The sequence below is a fragment of the Pempheris klunzingeri genome, chromosome 4, assembly GCF_042242105.1.
Source record: "Pempheris klunzingeri isolate RE-2024b chromosome 4, fPemKlu1.hap1, whole genome shotgun sequence".
Classification (NCBI taxonomy): domain Eukaryota; kingdom Metazoa; phylum Chordata; class Actinopteri; order Acropomatiformes; family Pempheridae; genus Pempheris; species Pempheris klunzingeri.
Window position 1 is genome coordinate 12,332,551 of NC_092015.1, and position 22,154 is coordinate 12,354,704.

At 43.2% G+C, this 22,154-nt stretch overlaps 2 protein-coding genes across 2 annotated transcripts in view; one reads left to right on the forward strand and one right to left on the reverse strand.

Annotated features, from left to right (window-relative positions):
• The window catches only part of tmem160 (transmembrane protein 160), a 133,087-nt gene that overhangs the window by 87,046 nt on the left and 23,887 nt on the right, over positions 1-22,154 (reverse strand). The gene's annotated exons all lie outside the window — the stretch shown is intronic.
• npas1 (neuronal PAS domain protein 1) overlaps positions 1-22,154 on the forward strand; it is a 64,348-nt gene that overhangs the window by 25,503 nt on the left and 16,691 nt on the right. The window contains exons 3-5 of the mRNA XM_070828979.1: positions 10,244-10,301; positions 10,685-10,852; positions 12,374-12,612. Coding sequence (XP_070685080.1) covers positions 10,758-10,852; positions 12,374-12,612 — 334 coding nt within the window. The 5' untranslated portion in view covers positions 10,244-10,301; positions 10,685-10,757. The remainder of the gene's footprint in view (positions 1-10,243; positions 10,302-10,684; positions 10,853-12,373; positions 12,613-22,154) is intronic.

Below are 22,154 nucleotides of genomic sequence, written 5' to 3' on the forward strand. Positions count from 1 at the left end.
TCCAAGAAGCAGCGGAGCAGAGTGTTGGTGAAGTGAGTCTGAGAGCCAAGGGGAGCTACATCAGCTAGATCCACTCACACACAAACACACACACATACACACTCTCTCACTCCCTCTCTTTCTCGCTCTCTCTCTTCCACACACACACACACACACTTTTGCAACGGGAGTCCACGATGTGTCCGGCTGCACGGCCACGGCTTTTGTGAAAGTGAGGGGATTGAGGCTGCCCCCGTCCCAGCCCCCTTGGCTCACACACACAGTGTTTGTTTGCTGTGTTTAAGCTCGAGGTGCTGGTGGAGGTGGTGGTGTGGTGGTGGTGGTGGTGGTGGTGGGGGGGGCACCGCCAGGGCAGAGCAGGGACTCCGGAGAGGAGAAGAAGAAGAAGAAGAAGAAGAAGAAGAGGAGGAAGAGGAGGAGGAGGAGGAGGAGAGAGACAAAGTGGAACAGATCAGCAGCACAGGACTGAATGCTGAAAATGCCCGTCAGGTGAGTAGATAATGGATTTAACAACTTATGGTCAACACACACACACACACACACACTCACACACTATACGCACACACACACAGGTGTGCATGAGCATGCACACACTTTTCTCACCCTCTCGCTTGATTTTCTCACGCACGCTGGACACACACATATAGCACAGTTTTAAAGTTGTCGCCTTCTATCTGATTTTTGCTGTTTGAAATTGCTACATTTTGATGTGTGAGACTATTGTCATATCTTTTAAAAAATCTTGATAAAGAATCATATGAAAGACATGTTTTATTGTAACTTGTTAAATTTACACCTGAAGTAGCTTTTTTCTTCTTCTGAGTCAAAATGTCATCATGCATGCAGCGATGGTAACTTTTTGCTAATTAAGAACAGAAAAGAAATATTCAATAATTACATTTATTACATGTACATTACATTCTTTGACTAAATTAGCAATGAGTAGAAAGTCAAACTATTTTTTGTAAGGTTATAAATTATAAAATGATAGTAAAAGAATGAGGAGTTTTATTTTGAAATTGACCTCTCCTACTTAATGTGGTCTCTTTTTACAGTTTATTACAGGAACAACATAGATAAACGTGCATGTTTAAATATTAAGAGTAGATTTGATTCCTTTGTTTAGATATTAGTGTATGTATTAGTTAATGCTTGTTCTCCCTCGAGAGCGTCATTATTGCTTTTACACAAAGTTCGTTGTGCATTTCATCAAGTTAGTGTAACTGACCTTTTCACTGCAAATATTTCAATCTTTGTTATTCAGATAATACCTGATAATTAGGTGTGTTTATGTTCGGGGCTGCATTAATAATCATAATGGCTCACCACTTTGTGATAAATTTTGTGTGCATGTGTGGGTGTGCTGGAGTTTGAGATAAAGAAGCAGAGAGTGAGCGGCTGCGTGTCCGTCTCCACCTGCAGAGGCAGAATTGGTCACAGTTTACTGGCTTAGTAACATTCGGTGCCTTCAGGGTGTTTGCAGCAGGTGGTCTAAATTGGCAGAATGACTGTGACAAACGCACAGTGTACGCTGCTGCTGTAAAGTAAATAACGTCAAACCATCACAGACTGATTTCAGGTTTTCAGCTTTTCTTTTCTCTTTTTTTTCCCCCTTTTTTATAATTTGCAGCTATTGTGTTTGGAGGCTTGTCCCTTGAAGTAAAAGTCAGAATAGTGGAACAGTAACTTCACAAAGGAAAAATGTGTGTGCATGCTTGAGTGTGCAAATTTGAAGGTATTTTGTATGATGTCCTGCAAGATTCCCTGTTGCATTTGCACATTTGTGTGTCTGTCATTTGTCAATATGTTGATATTTGTATTGGATGTTTGTGCGCGTTTCACATCCTCTCCATGACTGAAATTTGTGTTGTGTGTTCGCTGTAAACTCTGCTGTGTTTCGTACACAGCCAACAGCATCATTTGTGCACACACCTGCTGAGATAGCAGGTGCTTCAGATAAAATCAAACCAAATAACTACCTGCAGTACAGAGTCCCTCTTTCAGGTGTCAGGATGAGGTGTCAAAATGTTACTGTCAGTAAAAAGAGTTACTCTTCATACTCATATGTAATTGTGCAGTTTTAAGTCACTTACTGCCACAGAGCAATATTTTTCATATCTTTTTCCAGCTTTTTAAGATTTTATGTAAAGAATATTTCTACTTTACTGCTGCTTAAGTAAAGATCATATACAGCAGCAACGTATGCATGTAGCAACACTGACACGAAACCAGGTCAGATCGTGTCATCACATGTTCGTGGTACAGTTTATACCCCGGCCCACTGAGCCACTAAGCCTCTCCATCCGTTTCAGTTCTCGCATGTGCAGAATGCTTTGGTCGTGACCCACTATTAGGCCTTTTTATTAGACCCAGACGCCGGTTTCATCTTTGGCTTTTAGATTTAAGGAGCAGCAGTTCATGCCAACGGGCAACTGTGTGACAGACCCCGACTTGGATTACTTTGTGAAAGTGAAAATGTTGGCAACAAAGAGTCCTGTTTGAAGGCTGCAGACAAAAAGACGTTGAAATTAATTTAATAAAGGGAGGTAGTTGTTCTAAGAGCAGAGAGAGTCTTTTATTTTTCTGCCCGTCAAAGATCAGCGCTGGTGTGTGTTTCTGATAATGCTGTGACGATCACATCTGGTTACGCTTTCTGCGTTCATTTTGCAAAAATAATGATCACATGAGTAAATAAAGTTAATATCAATAATTCATAAATATACCATGGTTGGTAGACAGATGCAGTCACTTTCCGTGACTCATGGACTCAGGTAGACAGACACCTCACCTCTCCCTCCCTTCCTCTTTCTATTCCTCTCTTGATATTTTTGTCTCTCTCTGTTGCTCTCTTACACACACACTAAGGTGGTCAGTGTCTGGTGTGTTGACAGACAGCCGCTCGCACACGCCTTGATCTCACCGTGCGTGCGAGCATGTGTGTGTATGTGTGTGTGAAGAGCGTTGACAGACAGTGTGTGGGTCTGTGACAGAGGGTGTCAGCGCAGTGTCAGGGAGATGTGTTTAGTGTCACACTCTGCTGACCTGATCTCCGGTCGGACTGTCCACTCCGGCCCCGCTGTGGCTCCTTACATAACCCCCGCTGTCATTCACACACCGGCCTGAAGGGATCCACCAGGCTGTACACACACACACACACACACACACACACACACACACACAGAGTTGCTTAGTGACGTGTGCACAATGTATAGGCATCCACACTTAACACTCACTTCCCCTCTACATCGTACGTCAGATCAGGTGCAGTCTGCAAAATCACAATCACTTTTCATGTCTTTCTTCTTCTTTTCTTTGTCTCTAATTTATGCTATGACATAAAGCAGATATGTAAATTAACACTATTTCCCGAAATAGTCAAAAGTGTCAAGCTCCAAGCAGTGTGTGGGAATATGGTATCCTGGTTTCCTCAGTGTGCTGCAAGACACCTACACAATTTGTGCAACTCTTCTAAAGAGTTTGACACTGCTCTGAACTCTGACATTTGCACCATGCTAATTGATGTGTTTGTATTAGCATGTGGACATCTCTGTGCTGGTGTGCAGAATGAGAGTGTGCTTTCAAGTCCATGCACACACACAGCGGTGTGTGTGTGTTGAAGTGTGTGTTGGAGAGAACGAGTGACCCTGTGTGCTGTTCTTTGGCCTGTGGTTATTTGGAGGTCAGTGCTGATGTGGTCTCTGCCTGCGGGAGTGGATTTACCATCTTCTGCCTTATAGAGACCTGCATCCACTTAGCCGACTCTTCCACAGACAGAGGGAGACGTTTCTGTCTTCTTTCTACCTCTTCTGTTTGTTCACCAATAACTTTAGCAGTTTGGTGAACATTTGACAATCATAAACGCTGTATGAATATTATCACTATTCTCCTTAAATTTGACCTTTTTGTGAAAGTGCTCAAAATAAGAGGCTTTTATCACTGACTCTCTTTTAAGTCTTCTCACCTTTCGCCTTACCTTACATGGAGGTCGGGGTATTTAACCCCAGAACAGATTGCACCTATTATTTGACTTGTGCTTTTTTATTGACCCAGGATTTTCTTTTTCAAGCATAGGTAGCACAAGGGTCATGGATAATTGACTTCATGATGTACTGAACATTTTTAATCATTGCACTTCTTTTTATTGCTATTTTGATGCTCAAAAGCATCTACTTTTAGATGTTTTGTATTTTATATTGTATTTATACATTTTAGTTGCTATGGTGAACCATTTTAATGTTTCACTCTCACTGTTAATCCTATTTCTCTTTATGCCGTTTTACTAACAGGGGAAACTAAGCCCAGAATGTACCGTCCTACTTCTGATACAGGGCTAAAGGAGTCCAGATTGGCTATTTTGTAAAATCATATAACTTGTATAGAATTAAGATACCTGTCTATTTTATTTTGATCATTTTGAGGACCTGATGCTCTAGTTCTAAAGAAGGCACATTGTTGTCAATTTAAGTGATAAAGTTTGCATCCATTTTTTAGGTTATCATACTTTGTTTGTGTGTGTGTGTCATTGTGGCAAAATGTGGTCCTGGAAACACAGAAGCAGTTTTGACTACTGTGGCAGTTGTTTATGTCTGTCTGTCTGTCTGTGGACAGATTTTGTCAGCGTGATAGTGTCACATCTGTGCAAGATGCAGTCACAAAACTTTACAGGTGTGTAGTTAAGGCCAAGTTCAGAGATGGGTGTGGTCTGAGCAAGTGCACTTGAAGTAGTCGGGGCAGGAAGTAGGTAAGGGACCTATACTCTCACCCACTTTACACCCCTGGCCGACATTTGTGGTAAATCGCAGGTCACTATACCCCAGTTTAAATGAATTATTCCCATACACTGATCAAGTACAACCTAGATAACATTCAACCTTTATTAAACAACTACCAACAGCAACAAACATGGTACATCTTGCAAAGTCAACGAATACTAACAGTTTCTTGTGCAAACATGTCTTAACAACCATCACGCCTAAATAAACGAAAAATGTTATTTAAAGAGAAGGCACATTAAACCTTTACTTGGATGTCTGTTTCCATGTGAGAATGGGAAGTCATATTGAATAAATCTGGTACAGTTCACTTGCCAAACTGACTTCTCTCATGTCCTGTGTTCTGTTACACCATATACAGTGATTTGGCATCGTGAGTGGTGTGATCTCATTGTAAGATTGTCTCTGCTCTCAGTATTGCACAAGAAAGGGCAGCCAGTTTATTTGAGAAAAATCACAGGAGAGTAAGCTTTAGAGAATAGGTAATTTTTCTGTTAAACACTGTAAATGTATATGATTCTGTGCGATGATACTTTCATCTTCCAGTTCAATACAGTGCAGCTGAAGTGGAGCATTTCTTTTGTGTATACTCAGGCCGAGGTAGATGGTAATTATGACAGGCATGGATTGGATTCTGCGTAGCTCCACGCCCATGAGCAGTGGACATCAAAGCGCGCTCACCCTCTGTAATAAAAGAGGAGGAGGAGAAAGATATTGATTACCATGGGTGAACATTAGCAAATCTCTTTCTCTCTCTTTTTTTCATGTATGTATGTATGTCTACATCCGTCCATCATTTCTCCCCCTCTCTCTCTTACAGTCAAATTCACCTCCCTCCACCTCAACTTATGCTCCCTCCATCCCCCATCCGCTCCCCATCCACCCCTCTCCTCCTCTCTAATCATTTATTTATCGCTGATCTCTTTATTCTGTATTCTTCCAGTTTAGGGACGGTCCACTCTGTGATCGTACGGTGCTTGTTCACTCACACAGGCTGTCATCATCATTCCTTTACACCCTTCCCAAACCCTCCTCTTCCTCCTCATCACTGCAGAGATACCTGGGGGCGGGCGGGGTCACTCTGGTCCAATCTAACGCTGTATTGATTCCATTAGATAATTAATGACCCAGGCAGGGGCCAGGGAGGAGCAAAGAGGGGGTTAGCGGAGATGGGGGGTGAGGATGATGGGAGAGGCGAAGGGGATGGAGGAGTGGAATTGGTGGGGGGTTGGGTGGGGGGGGACGCCAAGGCCCTTGAGAGTTGAAGAGAACCTTGGGTTGGGAATGATCCAGAGTCGTCAAGGTCAACCGCAGCCGGCACTCCGATACGGAAACAGAATGCCGAGCAAGTCAGAATATGGAATACTGATAGAGGGGGGGAGAGATCTTCATGTCCAGCAGCTGTCGATTGATCAGCGGCTGAAAAATTGTACATTAAAAAGTCTTTTGACTTCCAAATCCTGAGGTCCAACCAGGGCCGTAATGCATGATAAGTAGTTTTCAGCCCTCCAACCAGAATACCAAACTTCATCTCCCCGGACGCTCCAGACACTCATTTACAACTACTCAACAACATGAAAGGCGAGATAGAAAACTAGCTACATCAAATATTCTGTTCATGTTATTTCCAGCCATGTTTTCTACATCTTCCATGATATTGAGCGTGCTCTATTTGATAAAATATTATTCACAGAAATATCGTACATCGCAGTTGTATGTGTACTCCACTTCTACCTTTAGTTGGAGATAATTAAAGACTGGTGGGGGTTGGAAAAAGAGAAGAGAGAGCTGTCTAAAAACTGTTTTCAGTGATATTTTATTCGAGTAAACACAGAAAAAATGACCAGAATAACTGCTACACACAGTTTTGATGTTGGATGAAAATTAATGGCAGATTTTTTAGTGTTTTTGGAATATTTTTTTGTCCTGAATTTGATAATAGACAAGTGAAAGGTGACAAGAATCAGGGGACGTGGCAGAACCAAAACAGGGTCCAGTTTTGCTTCCACTTGCAGAAAAGAAGTCCCACAAGGCTCTTGCACGCTCACATATGGGTTGCAAGACTGGAGTTTGTTTGGATTGGTGAAATGTATCAAAAATGAAGGGGAGAGGGGATTATCTATCCAAATATGCAACTTTGGTCAAACAAGCCCCAAGGAAGCTAGGATTATTGTGTGTGGTACGAGCGCTCCCCCTAAAATTTCAACTAAAAAGTAAGAAAACACACACACACATATGCTCCGTACTTTTCCACTTCATTAACTAAAGCTGAAAGAGATATGGGAACGGGTTTTCTAAAATCAGGTTCTTATATCTTTGTCAGACTAGTAATCTTTCAGAATTTGTTAATAATCTTGAGGACTGAAACGATGCTCTTCCTTCTTTTGTAAAATCTACTTTACATAGGCTTGGTCCTACTCTTCACCTTTGCACGATTATGACTTGCATGTGGTCTCCAGTGGGCTATGAGAGCTCCTCTGCCTCCACATTCACAGTCTTGGCCAGCCTCTGTATTGGGCCCCAGGGGTTGGGGAGATGAGGCATAAAACAGCCATGTCTCTACCTAGGGGAGCTGGCGGCATGGCAGTGGGGCTATTGTCTGTCTGCGTGCTGTTTGACTTAAATGTGTTCATTTGCCTGATGCCCCTGACTCCCTATGGGGAGGGGCGGCTCGGGGAGAGGAGGGGCACGCTAACGAACCTCTGACAGCTGGAGGCCCTAATTAAACGTCCCTGCTGAAAATAAACAGAGCAGGAGCCAAGCGAACAGCCAGAGAGAAACGCACGGCAAACAGCGGCTGTGAGCGCTCGCCGCAGTGCCCTCCTCTCTGTTGCTGTTGAGACAGTGCCAAGAGAGCACGGCTCTATAGGGTAGGGGTCTCAAACACACTTCCACATACAAACACACACACATTCACATGCCACACTTATGAATATGTATCACTGCAGCAACACATTGTGGACACCTGCGGTCACACTTGATGCAGGTTGATCTCTACAGCTGTGAGCGCGGTATATTTTTACTCTCAGTGCTCTCAGAAGTCACACTTTGCTTTTCCATATATTTCCCACTGTGCCATTACAGAATAAGTCGACTCAGCTCTATTGAGCGGATTGTTTCCCACTCTGTCTAGATGACACGTCTGACATTCAGCCTGTTGTGCTGCTAGCTAGCCGGAGCATTAGCAGTCAAAGTGGCGGGGTCCATTTGGGTGAGTGCATTAATGGGCCGCCCAACCTGCGACAAGGTTATGAGGCTGATTGAATAATTACTGTGGAGGCCCCTGTCCATTACGCCCCTGTGTCTGCCCAGATAGAGGGAGAGGCAGAGAGAGATGGAGAGATAGTTCGAGACAGAAAGATGGAGGGAGAGATTAGATAAGCACAGATAGGGTCAATTAAGAGATAAACATACAGGTATGTAATGGAAAAAGGCTGTGCGTGTGTGTGTTTGTGAGGCAGTGAAAATTTGAGAGTAAATTGTTTCCTGCCCGTCTTTGTGATCTCTTCGTCCTACTGTACGCCGCCTAATTTGGCATCTAGTGCATTTATCCAGGTGAGATAGAGAAGGTGACAAAGGTGAAGTTGTTAGACAGAGGTGCGCTGCCCTCTGCTCGACCCTGTCTTCTCTTCACCAGACTCTCTGAAAGGAGGACTGTCGATGATGCTGCAAGCAGGCTGGAAGCTTGAGAGGAAAAGTTATAGGTTTCCTATAGTTGAATGAAGCCTTGGCCTTAAAAATAAGCCCAGGACAAAATATTCTGTCAATGTAAGTGTCCTGGGAAGAGGTTAAATCTAGTCCTTCACTGACTTAAATTTACTTTTATGGGAATGATTTTTGAAGTAAATACTCTGAATCCCACATAATGAAATGTTAAAGAGTTACAACAGCCACTGATCTCTTTCCAAACATTAAATCATCCAATCAATCAACCATTCAGTCCAGAAACTTTAATTAGTCATACTGTAATTAATCATGCAATGATGAATTTTAGCTAAAGAAAGATATTGTGATACAGATTATATCGCCCAGCCCTGGAGTTCAGGGTACAAGTTTTTGTAGTAATGACACTTTTTAGGCATGTTAGCAGCATTGCTCTAGAGATGGCAATGTCAGTCGATCAGTCCACGTATTTCATCTGTATTCATTGTGCATCCAAAATTGGTCCTGCAATTTGGTTGATGTAAAACATGTAAAACCGATGACATTCCCATCATCTCAGCTACCCTTTGTGATTAGAATTAATAAGCAAGTGATGGCATCCTCTAACACTAAACTAAGACGGTGAACATTGTAAATACATCTGCCAAATATCAGCATGTTAGCATGCTGACATTAGCATTTAATTCAAAGCACTGCTTAGGTTCTTAAGTGCGGCCTCACAGAGCCGCTAGCATGGCTGCAGACTCTTTTTAGTGAGCAGTGAGCGCTGAGTGCACTTTTTAAGACCCATTACGTATGCATTCCGATCAAACGTTGCATGGTCAAAGGAGGTATTGGGAGGTAAATATTCATACGATGCATTTCCTCAGTTTCCATTGAGGCCAGTATTTTCCTCACTGACCTGGGACTTTAGCAGCAGAAAGCATAAATCTTTGCCTTACTATCAGTGCCTAAAACTACTAAAGGTAAGTGGATGACCTGATCTCCCCTTTCAACAACTATTCTCTCTGTGTTGAATCCCTTATTGACTCTGCTGCCTTTGAAATTGGTCCAAGAAGTTTTCATGCATACATTTAATGTTGGCTGTTTCTGCCTAGATTTGTGAAATGATATCTGCCAAACCTGCCCAGCTTCTACTGACCCCTCTTAGCCAAGGGCAGCATAGCCATGCTCAAACTCGAGACATAATCCATTTTCTACTGCCCCGGCAAAGCTCTATTGAGTTGATTGTGCTGACCGAGCCGGGCCAAAGAAGGAGAGAGTTAGAAAGTGAGAGGCAGTAAGAGAGAGAGAGAGAGAGAGGGCATCTCAGGCCCAAGGGCATGACACCGCGGTGCTCGGGGCCACACTAGCCCTTTAAATGTCAACACAGCACAGAGGGGAGGGATGGGAGAGAAACGGGTGAGGAGCAGGGCTCTGTGTGAGGACAGGGAAGAATATTGGCAACTTCTACTACAGGAGGGCAGCGTTGGAGACTGGCAAAAGGCAGCAATAGATGTGGAAGAGAAGGCAGTGGACAGCATGTGCTTCGTCTTTGGAGATGTTGGCGTTAAACTCCAGTCGCAGACAAGTTTGAGTATCCTCCCAGGGATGAGGGGAGACATTTGGAGATCTGTGATTTTCGGCTTAATTGTGGCTTAAAAGGATGCGTAGCGTTTTGTCTTTCTGTATGTCTATTACCTTGGGAACAGACTCTGACCTTTGTGTTGGGAAGTACATACAGTACCTAATTGCTCCCTGTCAACCTTACCTCTTCGTTTCATTTCCTTTTTCCTTTCTTTTTTGTCTTTCTTACTCTCTTTCTGCAGACTTAGACCTCCACTCTTGACAAGCATTTCCAGAAATGCAATTTTTCCGATAAATGAAGTAAGAAATCACAAGATGGGTTTTCATCTGACGATTTTAATGCAAATGATATTCTATCAAATTAAAAGGGCTAAATGGAAACTGCAAATGGAGATAAATGTCATCAAATTTCTTTATTGAAAAAAAGCTTAATGCTCACTTTGTGTTTGAAAAGTATTTTGTTGAAGAATGAATGTGATAAATTGTGATGGAAACACGTTTGCTAATTAAAGAAATTACAGGCTCCATAAAACGTGTTATTTTGACATCCCAATATGCCAAACATGCTGTCCTCTGTATGACGATTTTATGGCTATTACTGGGGAATGAACTGACCTTACTTGATTTTTTTCCTCTTTTTTTTCCTTTTTGTTCTTCGTCTGCTGTCTCTCATGGATCTCCAGGTCTGAGTCTGTCACATCTTCAGCCAATCAGAGCCTTCGTTAACAGCGGCGTTGGCACGTGATTGGAAGAAGGATGGCAACCATGCCGTTTGTCAGCGAGGGGAAGTGTGTGAGCGTGGAGTGGGATTTCCTACAAGGACTATTGGCCAAGCCTCCCACCCTGCCCTGGTGAGACATGGCACACACACACACACACACACACACACACACACTGGTTGATACTGTATAAGCCTGCGTGCATGCCCATGAATTAATCTCTGCAAGGTGAAATCCATGCATTAACAACCTTGCACACACTGACAGCCCGAAGAAGAATTTCCTATCAATGAAACACAATCCAGAAGACATAAGTCTGATCTCCTCAGTGCTACATATAACCTGTATTGTTGCTCACCTGCCAATCCTGTCAGAGCCGTGAATCCCCTCCCCTTAGTTGGAGATTAAGTAAATTTGGCTGGAATTATTAATGGGCAGTCATTTACAGGCGGATATAAAAACTAAGCAGAATCAATGTGTGTGTATTGATTGTTCTCGGTGGCTGGGGTCGAGGCAGTATAATAATGAGATGTTACAGAGGCTGGCAGCATGAGTCCACAGCACACACACACACACAGACACACACACACACAAACAGAAAAACACACTGTTTTCGCTTAGCAGAGAATAGCAGTGAGAAATACAACAGCTGTGTCAGCTGATTAAGATATAAACATATGTACAAGCATTATGTACAGCCCTTTTCTTTGTTCTTTTCTGTCTGTCACTCACACGCACACACACACACACACACACCCCACACTGGTGGTCTTTCTTAGGATGAGAATCAACAACACAGACACAAGGGAGAAAGGCTGGTTCTTCTTTCTCCTACAGCTCTCATTCGCGCGCACACACACACACACACACACACACACACACACACACACACACACACACACACACTTTATTCCAGCACGGCACCGACACAAATTGTGAAGTGGCTGTGACAACATAATTCCACCACTCAGGCCCCATTGAGGAGAGTCAATACCCAATCAGAGAGACAGGCTACCTGAGCCCCGGCCCCCCTCTGTCACTCTGCCCCTCCCTCTCCTATTGATCCCTCAATCACGGCTTCAGCTCACTAGCCCGGGACCAGATGAGAGAGAGACAGAGAGAGAGAGCGGCTGAGAGCGAGGGGTTTGTGGGAGGATGAAGGGGAGAGAAAGTGGGAGATAGGCAGTGAGAGATTGTGTGTGCGTTTTTGTGTGTGTGTGTTTTCTCGTATGGATTTTGGAGCAAATGGCATTATTAGGACTCTGCTCTGCCAGATAGAAGAAGGGAGTTTGTCTGTAATTACCAGGCCAATCTGCAATGGGTCAGAATGGAGATTGTTTCACTTGAATTGCAGGAGCCATTACCATCATATGTATTTATGAAATGAGTTTTCTGGATTGGTGCTCAGGTCATCCATACAGAGCATGAATCAATCAACAGGTGGCCAGTAAATGGCTATAATGTGATACCCTTTACAATTTCTTCCATCCTACACAGTGCTGATTAGACTATTTTCTCTGCCCCTTCTTTTCTCTCCTCCCTGCGTTTATTCATTTCTTCCATTTTGCTTATTTTACTATCCACCCCCCTACACACCCTTTTCCTCCATGTTGTTTCTACTCTTAATACATCCTCCCTTTGTTCACCTCACAGTCTCCAGAACCTGCGTAAAGAGAAGTCTCGCAATGCGGCTCGTTCGCGCCGGGGGAAGGAGAATTTCGAGTTCTTCGAGCTGGCCAAGATGCTGCCTCTGCCTGGGGCCATCACTAGCCAGCTGGACAAGGCCTCGGTCATCAGGCTGACGATCAGCTACCTGCACATGCGTACCTTTGCCAGCCAAGGAGACCCGCCCTGGAGCCCTCTGATGGAGGGAGACAGCAACTGCAGTAAAGGTGAGCAATGGACACACTGACCTCGTCTGTGGGAGTGTTCCTGTGCGTGTGTACAGCTCAGCTCCTGACCACTTTCAGAACAGTGTTATTCTCTCCAATCTCTCTTCTTTTTCTTCTCATCTCTGTCCATTCATGTAGAAGATGCATAAAGCCTCTGGATATGCACACATTTTTCACTCAAGTGCATGCATTTTCAGAAATTGTGCCACTAACTACGTATGCAATCATGCCACCACTACAAGTCTGAACACCCAGTTAGTAGGAAGCAGGGCCGTGGTTACTATTGACGGCACTGAGGTCATGTCCTCTGTATTTCCTCTCAGGTTTTATCAACCTGGGGAAGTTAACATTCTGCATTTGGAAATAACTGATACAGTATACTGAAACTTTAGCCCACGATATGATTCATATTTCATTCCTGACAGCCTGGAGTGGGCTAGAAACAGCATTTAGGCTTTCATGTTGGAAAATTAAATTTCCATAGTGAATAATTTCATAAAATGTACAAATCTAAATAATAAAAACATGATGGCCTTTTGTTGTCTGGTCAAAATGTTCTTGGGGTTAGGTAGAATTGGGCTCACAACCTCAGTATGTTTATACATATATTTGTTAATGATTTACACTTTACATGGATTTTCACAAGTACATTGTGCTGTTGCAACTGTTCACAAATTTTAACTCGGGCTCAGGATTCATGCCATTCAGCCTATAAGTAAATTATACAGCAGAGATAAATATGCTGATGTATGTTGCCAATGAACACAAACCACTAAAATCCATGTGTCAGCTCTCTTTCAATCAAAAGCAGTCCGATCCGCCCCCTTACTCCCGCCCACAGAGACACCCCACACCACAAAAATTCAGATCGAACCAGGACAATTATCCAGAGTCCTCTATTAGCGACCATAATTACTTGTGCTGTTTATGTGACTCAAGCACGTGGTCATTCACAAGCCAGTAAACATATATGTGCATATAAATGTGTGAAGACTTTCCATACTTCCATAGACGTTTGTGAGTTTGAGTTGAATTAATGTGTTGTGAGTATGTGCGTGTGTGTGTATGAGAGAGAGGGGGGGGATGAGGGTGGGGGGGTGGATGATACACAAAGATGGAGGGAACTATTGGTGCGATTTGTAATTACAGAAATTAACTATATAACGAGGACAGTGTAATTATAAAGCCTGTCTAATTGCTACTATTACTGAGGGGAAACGATGCAGCTACAGTACAATTAGAGGTGTGTGTGTGTGCGTGTGTGTTTGTGTGCATGTGCGTGTGTGTTCTTGTCTAATTTGAGGAATAGTACGTATGCTAATAACATGTTTGTGTGCGAATGTGTGTGGCTTGCTGTCCCATGCATTCCTGATAAAATATAATAGTTTTAATAGAATAGTACGTTGGGCTGAGTACCAACAGAGGTGGCAATGCATTACCTGAGTTTTGGTACCAATACCAAAACAATACATTTTTCAAAATCCCTAAGGAGGCACTCATATCAATATAACAGAAAGCCTGGGTAACAAACATTGAGTGTATGGTTACAAACTGGGAGTGTGAAGTTTGAGACAGACAGATCCAATGTTTTTAGAGCTTGGACCATGCAAGGAATTAAAAGTCTGAATATGTCTGCCTCTGCTGCTTTGAGTTTGACCAGTTTTTTAAAATCTCTCGCTTGTGAGGCCACAAACGTTATGGAGATGCAGTACTTAATCACTGGAGCACCCTTTTAGTTTGAGGAATATAAACATTTCATTTATTTTTGTGAAATATGCCAAATTTTTCAAGTACCAGTGTGCAGATCAAAGAATAACTAAGCAATACCAAAGCTGTCCAGCAGTTTTATACCACTCACTAATGGTGAGCATGTGTAGAGCTGCTGTATGTACATACTATTAATAGTAGGAGTTATGACAACATTGAAGATACTCAAAAGAGTTAGGATGCTTTACTAAAAAATGCTAAATATTTGGGTGTGGTGTTGAACTATTGTCATCCGATTCAAAGTACAAAAGAAGTGAAGGTGCTACATGCTGCTGCAAAACAGGTAAAGAAAAAGCAGAGGTTGGTGTGTCATCTACAGAAATAGCCTTGGAAAACTATATATATATATATATATATATATATATATATATATATATATATATATATATATATATGAAGGGCAGTGTTGTTCCAGCATACAAAACAAATCAATGTACCTTACCTAATCAAAATGATACAGTACAAGTGCCAGTGGACAGTGATGGGCCCTTTTCACAGCAGATATTTTCACCTGTCATAATAGGAAAAGCACAGGTGTTACTAACAACATTATCTGTGGCTCATTTCTTTTCAAATGTCCCAGTAACTCATGATAGTGTGACAGTGAGCCAGCATGCCGATAACTGGGCCCTAAAGCTGATGCAGCTAAATGGAATTCAGCTTTTTGTCATGTTAATATTTACATCTGCTCTTTTCCTAATGTGGCATGTAAAAATGTCTTCTGTGAAAAAGGCCTATTGACATCCATTGTCACAGGTGCTGCATAATTCTATTAAGACACTATAAGTGCTTATTGTACATAGTAGCCGTAGCATGTAACTGAGACACGGCATCACACCAGTGTTTGATACTGGACAGTTTTCAGTATTTAGTACTACATACTCTCTTTAATCAGAATATAACAACTATTGAGGTTTGACACCTCACTTTGAGACCAAAAGTATCTCACTCGAAGAACTCATATTTTATAATAAACACTGTGCATGGTTAGCCATCATCTACAGCCATAGTATCAGAAAATATACAGTGTTATGGGTGAAACCATTGGGATCCATCAATATCTAATCAGTCATGCAGCGCTGCATGATCTGAATGTCTGAGTGATATCCATACGCTGCCGTGGCCTTGACTGGGCTCCACGAGTAGTGAATTGTTTTGCCTCGTTGTTTCAGGCTTTCCTTGGCCTTGATAGAAAATACCTGCTGTTTAGAAAAGTAGGTGTGCGGGTTAGCCGTGATGTCCTGTGTACGAACTGGAAGCATGGTGGTAAGACAAATGTGAGTTATGCTGCTTACACTCCAATGAGAGGCACTTCTCGTACAAATGTGAACCATAACTGTAAATATATAGAGTTCTGCAGCAGCTAGGCGAAGGTCATGGAAAATTGTGAGGCACAACACAATGAATCGCAACGCATGCCAGCTATGGACGGTATTACAGTCTGAATTATCTTTAACATTTCTTCAACTAGGTCGGGATCTGATACCTTGAGTGTTTTATTAAATGTTTGGAGATTTTTACAAGCAGGTCACACAGTCTCAGTGGGGCCATGGCTGAAAATGCGATGCTAATTTGGACATCAATTTGAACAAGTCTACCCACAATGCATTGGCAGGGTTTTAAGTGTGATGCATGACTTTAATTCCGTTAGTGGAATGTGGTCAGAGATCCAGCTGAAAAAGAGAGGAGGACGGAGAGGAGGGGAAGGGACAAATGTAGAAGGAATAAAGAGAGAAAGAGGCGAGGAAGGAGAGGAGTGTGAGGAGAGAGGAGAGGCGGGGTTGCATTCCTCCACTCTCCCCCTTGTCCGAGGGTTTTTGGGCAGGCGAGGGCCAGCGGAGAGGGAAGGAAAGGTGGAGGGTGGGGGAGAGGCGAGGGATGGAGGGAAGGGGAGGGGCCGGTGTGGCTTTTGTCTGCTTCCCACGTTTCAAAGCCAGTCTTGAAAAATGAATAGACAGAGGAAAATCAATTGCATGACCTTCACAGAGAGAGAGAGAGATTGAGAGAGCAGGAGAAGGGGGGAAAGAAGGAGGAGAGAGACAGATTATGGAAGGAAGGAGCAAACGAAAAGGAAAGGCTGAAGGGAGGAAAAGTGACCCATGATGTTCATTCCCATTCACTGTGTGTGAGTGTGTTCGTACCTATTTGCACAGCGCACTGAAGGACTCTACCCTTTTATTTGAAATCATTTATATTTCAAAAGCCCTCGATATTGAGTAAATTTTGCTTTGGGGGACAGTTTTTTTTTCTAGTTTCCTGGCTTTTAAAATGTCCCGTTAAAGGATAATTCTAGTTTATTTCAACCAGAGCCTTATTTCCATAGCTTTTGGCTGTCATTTCTGTCGGCTGTGATGACATTGTACTCAACACACTAATTGCTTAGATCTCTGATTAGCAGCAACATTGCCAAAAAGGTGTCCGACGGGGGGGAAAGGAACACAAGAGGAAAAACCGCTTGATTAGGAGGTAAAACCATAAGTGAGCCGTAATGTCCCCTCATCGGACAGGACAACCGTGTGCATGCAGCCATGCGTAGTACAGTAGGTCAAACATTAATGAGAAAGTGAGCCTGCAAAGTTTGATGGATGTTAATGACAGATTTGCCTTTCTTTTCTTTTCCAAATAAGCCGGAGGTTTGTTGAAAGAGAAACTTTAGGCCAGGTGGAAAAGCATTGTTTAACTGCCCTAAAGTTTGAGGCGTAAGCAGTAAGAGGTGTGCTCTATTACACTGGTGACCACCTCTAATGCCACACCCAGCAGTGATGTTGCTGTGTACGAACCTTTACCCCTCACCTCAACAAGGAGAGAAGTTGAATCAGATCAGGCAAATACCAATATTAATATTTGAAAATGAAGTAAATAGTGACATATTGGCTAATATCCATTAGTGTAACATAAAGTAACATATTTCCTAAGGATACCTTAAAGGTCAAATCAGTCTCTAAATTAGCTCAAAGGTGTTTTTCGGCTTTTCTGTGGTTCCTTACCAGCCACACATCAGTTAATACTAACATATCCGTGATAAGCTAAATCGTACAAATATTAATATGCTGATGCACAGTATATCTTGTTAAGTACAATCTTATCATAATGGATTGAACCTCTGCTCAAAGTGGTCCAGAGTGTGAAAATAATATCAAAAGTAATACATCGACTTATCTTCCGTAGTGTGAAGTTTAAGGTTCAACAGTTTGGGCATTTTAAATGAAGCAGTCTTGCTCAATTTTCTAATAAAATTTACATTTAAGCGAAATATTTGGTTGCATAAAGTCTCTCTCCACAAATCTGTAGCAGCTCAGCCTTTAACAGGTGCAATACGGCAGCTGGAGAACCCCTCAGTCTTTTACAAGGTACAGTACAATGACAACTCACTGCCAGCAACAGGGCCAGCTGAAGTGTTTTACTGTCTCTGTTAGTGAGGTCAAACACACCTCTCTCCTCCCCACCATTGGTGACATTGACTTTCATTCCGCCTCTGCTGTCTCCCCCTCTCTCTCTCTCTCTTTCCCTCCTTTCTCTTCTTTCATTGCCTCCGTCTCCCTCGCCTCCCTCGTGTCTCCCCCACCTCTTCGTGTTCTCCCCGCATCTGCCTCCCCTCTAATTCACTGCGTTTAAAGCAGCCGGGGCTTTTAAGGGAAGTTAATTGCACTCAAATTATGTTCGACCGCAAAAGGAGCGAGGGAGCGACAGAGGAGAGACAGAGAGATAGAGGAGAGATAGAGGGAAGGAGAGAGGGATGGATGTCAGAGTGAGAAGATAATTGCGCCAGAGAGGGACGCTGCGATTAGGGTCACTCTTTCTCTCTCTGCGTCTGTGGAATAGCCGAAACGTCACATTTGGATGGTAGTAAACAACTTGGCAGGTGATCAGGCTCTTGTTTTGAGAGGGTGAACCTACGTCAGCGAAGCCAGACTTGAGAGACAAAGACGGATAAGAAGACAGAGAGAGGGAGCATGAGAGAAAGAAAGAGGGGATCACTGCATCTGTTACCTGTTTGGTTCCCATGGTAACACCCTAACCTGGTCAAAAAGGTTAACACTGTGGGGGTGGAAAGGAAGATGGCGCGTGTGTGTGTGTACGTTATGTCATGTGCATGCAGAAAAGGGGGTGTTTAGGTGTGTAGGTGTGTGTGTGAGGCTGTTACTCATGGACTTAACTGGGACTAAATTATGTATTAGGACAGAGGTATAATGAAAATCATTCAAATGAAATTTCTATCTTTTCTTCTCGTGGAGCGCTGGGGAGACCCCAAGAATTGACCTGCGAGTCAGACTATAATTAACGTGTCCGATCGCGCCCAGTCCCATTCTGTCTCCTGTTCCCACAATGAAATTAAACCTCACAGCAGAGTCCAGGGAAGCTAATGAAATGGGAGCGTGACACAAAGGAGCGATCAAAGATCTCTGGCGTACACACAGGTCTGCATCCAGGCCTGTACACTGGGCATTTACATATTACATGCATGCAAGTGCTGAACATGAATGTATGCATTTTTAAAGGATCAGTCCAGCTTATTACAACTTCAGTCCTGTTTTTGTCCACTATTTCTATGAGAGCATTGTACTCACCAAAGTAATTGCTGAGATCTGGCAACATGGCAACAGCGCAACAACAAAGTCAGACAGGGCAAAGAATGAGTCATCAGACAATCAGACAGGTCATAAACAACAGCGGTTTAGCCTGATTACTTGAACCATTATGTGAAACTGAAAGTCAGTGCACCCAAAACGTTGGTAATAATCCCACATTGAATTAAGCCCTACTGATCGCACATTCAATTTCTGTCCATTACAGTGCTTCTTTCTCAATACCACCACTTTCTACTGATTGTAGGTATTTGTGGTATACTTACTGTACATTTTGAGCAAAATAAGTCTAATTTCTGTTCAAACAAGCCGTGTACAACATGTAGCGTAGTTCAGACTGAAAGCTACTGGAAAAGAGCTTAAATTTCCAGTAGTACTTCCGTAATCCTCAGTCTGAAAATTGTGTTTTTATGGCACGGCACGTAGAGGAGGTGATTTCTGCCCACATACATTATATATGTGTTACATCATTCAGTTAAGTAATAACTTAATTACAATAATAACTACAGTTGTTACCTGCAAATTAAAGGTGCATTTTGATCTTAAGTAGCCTAGTCTTGTGGAGCAATGTTTCAACAAATGTTTTGTTTTGTATTGTACACATGAATGTGAGGTGCACCGGTTTCCTGCTATTCCGCTGGTGTTAACAGACAAAGAAGTGTAGTTTAGCCGCAAAGGCAGCAAAGAAGAAAACTAAGATCAAGTAGCAATGGATGTAAACAATGCAAAACGTTGTTCGTGAAACTGGTTTTTGCAGTTGTTGCATAATGAAGGACCATAAAGACGGACGACTTTACAGCTCCCCAAAAGTGAAGCCAACACATCTCGATCGCTTCCTGGTGACTGGCTGCAGTGTAGATCATAAGTCCTGCCCACTTGCGGAAGGAAGTGGAGACACGTCGTCCATTTTTATACACTGTCTGTGGGAAGAACATGCAGTCAACACTCACAGATACGCACACAATGAGTTTTGATGAGATACATGCCCCCATTTTGATTACCATTCATGTGCTGCTTATTGCACAGGAAAACTATGTGCACTTACCACTACGGTAAGGGTCGTAGGTCAAATTTTAAGCAGGAAGTTGAAATGTGTGATGTACGTATACAAAGAACTGTTTGCTGTTGCATTCGTAGATCTCAGCTATGAACTTGGTGACTACAGAAAACTTTTTACCCATGGGAATGATGGCCAAAAATTAAGAATGCAATAGGGTTTTTTTCATCCTCATTAACAACATTTTGGGTGCACTAATCTGCAGTTTTAACTCCAAAAATGTTAGTCAGATAGTCTGGCTACACTGTCATTTTGTTAACACCGCTCTGATCATCTGACTCATGTTTCTTATCCCATCTGACAATTCTGTATCATTGCATTCCCAGATCTCTGCAGTTAACTTGGTAAGGACAATGTTAATTTTAATGAATAATTGAATTCCTTTATGATTACACAAGATATTGTATAAGTGATAATATTTAAGGATACAAATAGAATCAGGCAAAACTCTCTCTCTCTCTCTCTCACACACACACACACACACACACACACACAGAAGTAGGGGTTCACACACCACTACAGAAGGATCTTTGTTCTCAGGGTGAGATACCAACACCACTGTGGGACTCTCTCTCTTCACATGTGCACACGTTCGTGCATGCGTCCACACACACACATACACACACCAGGTCCAGTGTTTTGGTTTCCTGGCTGCCCTATTGTGCCCTGGCAGTCTTTAATAAATGGTCCTCTGTGTATTTGTGTGCGTGTGAGTGTGTAGACTCATCCGTCAGCCCTCCTGGCCTCATGTCACATCCAGCGTTTCCTCCGCCCCGCTGACACTACTCAGCACTACTGATCACCCGCTATCACCTTCACTCCTCCAGGGATCTGCGGCATGAAACTCAGGACACACACACATACGCACACTTCTTCTCAGTTGTGAAGCAAACTAACATTGGGGTGTGTGTATCCTTTTTGATTTATTCTCATATGGTCATGATGGGGGTTGCTTACTCCACACTCCCCAGCGCTCCAGCTCCATCGCAGCCCCACAAGGGAGCCCGATAGGCAGGCAGAGAGCGAGATGGGCTCCCCATCCCCCTTCAGGCAGCGACTGGCTAGGCTGAAGGGTCCCACCACCAGACCCCCTTTCATAGCCCTGAATGGACTTGCCTTATTTATATTCACACTCTGTCACACAGGGGGACCCCAATCTCACAATGCCACTGTGGCTTTGTCCGGCAACTCTGTATTTATGTGTGTGTCTGTGAGTGTGTGTAAGTTCAGTGTGTGCGCGGGTATTTGTGTTGTTTAATCGGAGGGCATGTTGCCGCTGTGTAGTCTGTGCATGAGAATTCATTGCTGTGTGTATTCCTGAAGTGTGTGTTTGTGCATGTGTGTCTATAGCTCTAATGGAATGCCTCCCTCTTCTATTCACCGAACCCACATCACAAGCAGGCAGCTGGGCAAAATATATGTGTGTGTTATTGTGTGTGTGTGTGTGTGTGTGTGTGTGTGTGTGTGTGTGTGTGTGTGTGTGTTTGTGTGTGTGTGTGTGTGTGTGTTTCGACCCTCCCTCTGTGTTCAGTTGTAACCCAGAGCAGCGCTTTCATTTTCCTGTCATAACGTGTATTGATTTCCCTCAGCCTTGCAGCGACACACTCTCACACACGCACTCACACACACACACACACACACACACAGATATCCGATGATCCTTAAAGTCAGGCGCACACACATGCACACATTCATATGCTCTTGTACACACACACACATAGTTTGTCTCTGTCGGATAAGGAACATTGTGTTCAAAAGCAGCCCTGTTGGAGTGAGATTAGTTCTCACGTATGGTCCCCACTTTTGCAATCACACACTCGCAGGTGCACACACACACCGTCACATACTCTTTTTTGACATAAAACAGTAAATACGGCTGATTGCTAAATTAATCTTCCACGTCACTGCAGCCCCCGTGCCCGCGTTTGCTTGGGAGAAAGTGATCACTCTCGCCTTCCTTAGTGTTTTCTCATTTTCCCTGCCATACCCTCTCTGCTCCTCTCGTACCTATCCCCCCCACCCCCCACCCCCCACCCCCCCACCACCACCACCTAACCACCTCCAACTCTATTTGTATTGTAATTGCCTTGGTAAACAGCATCACTTTGGCACTGAAGCAGCTCTGATAGCTT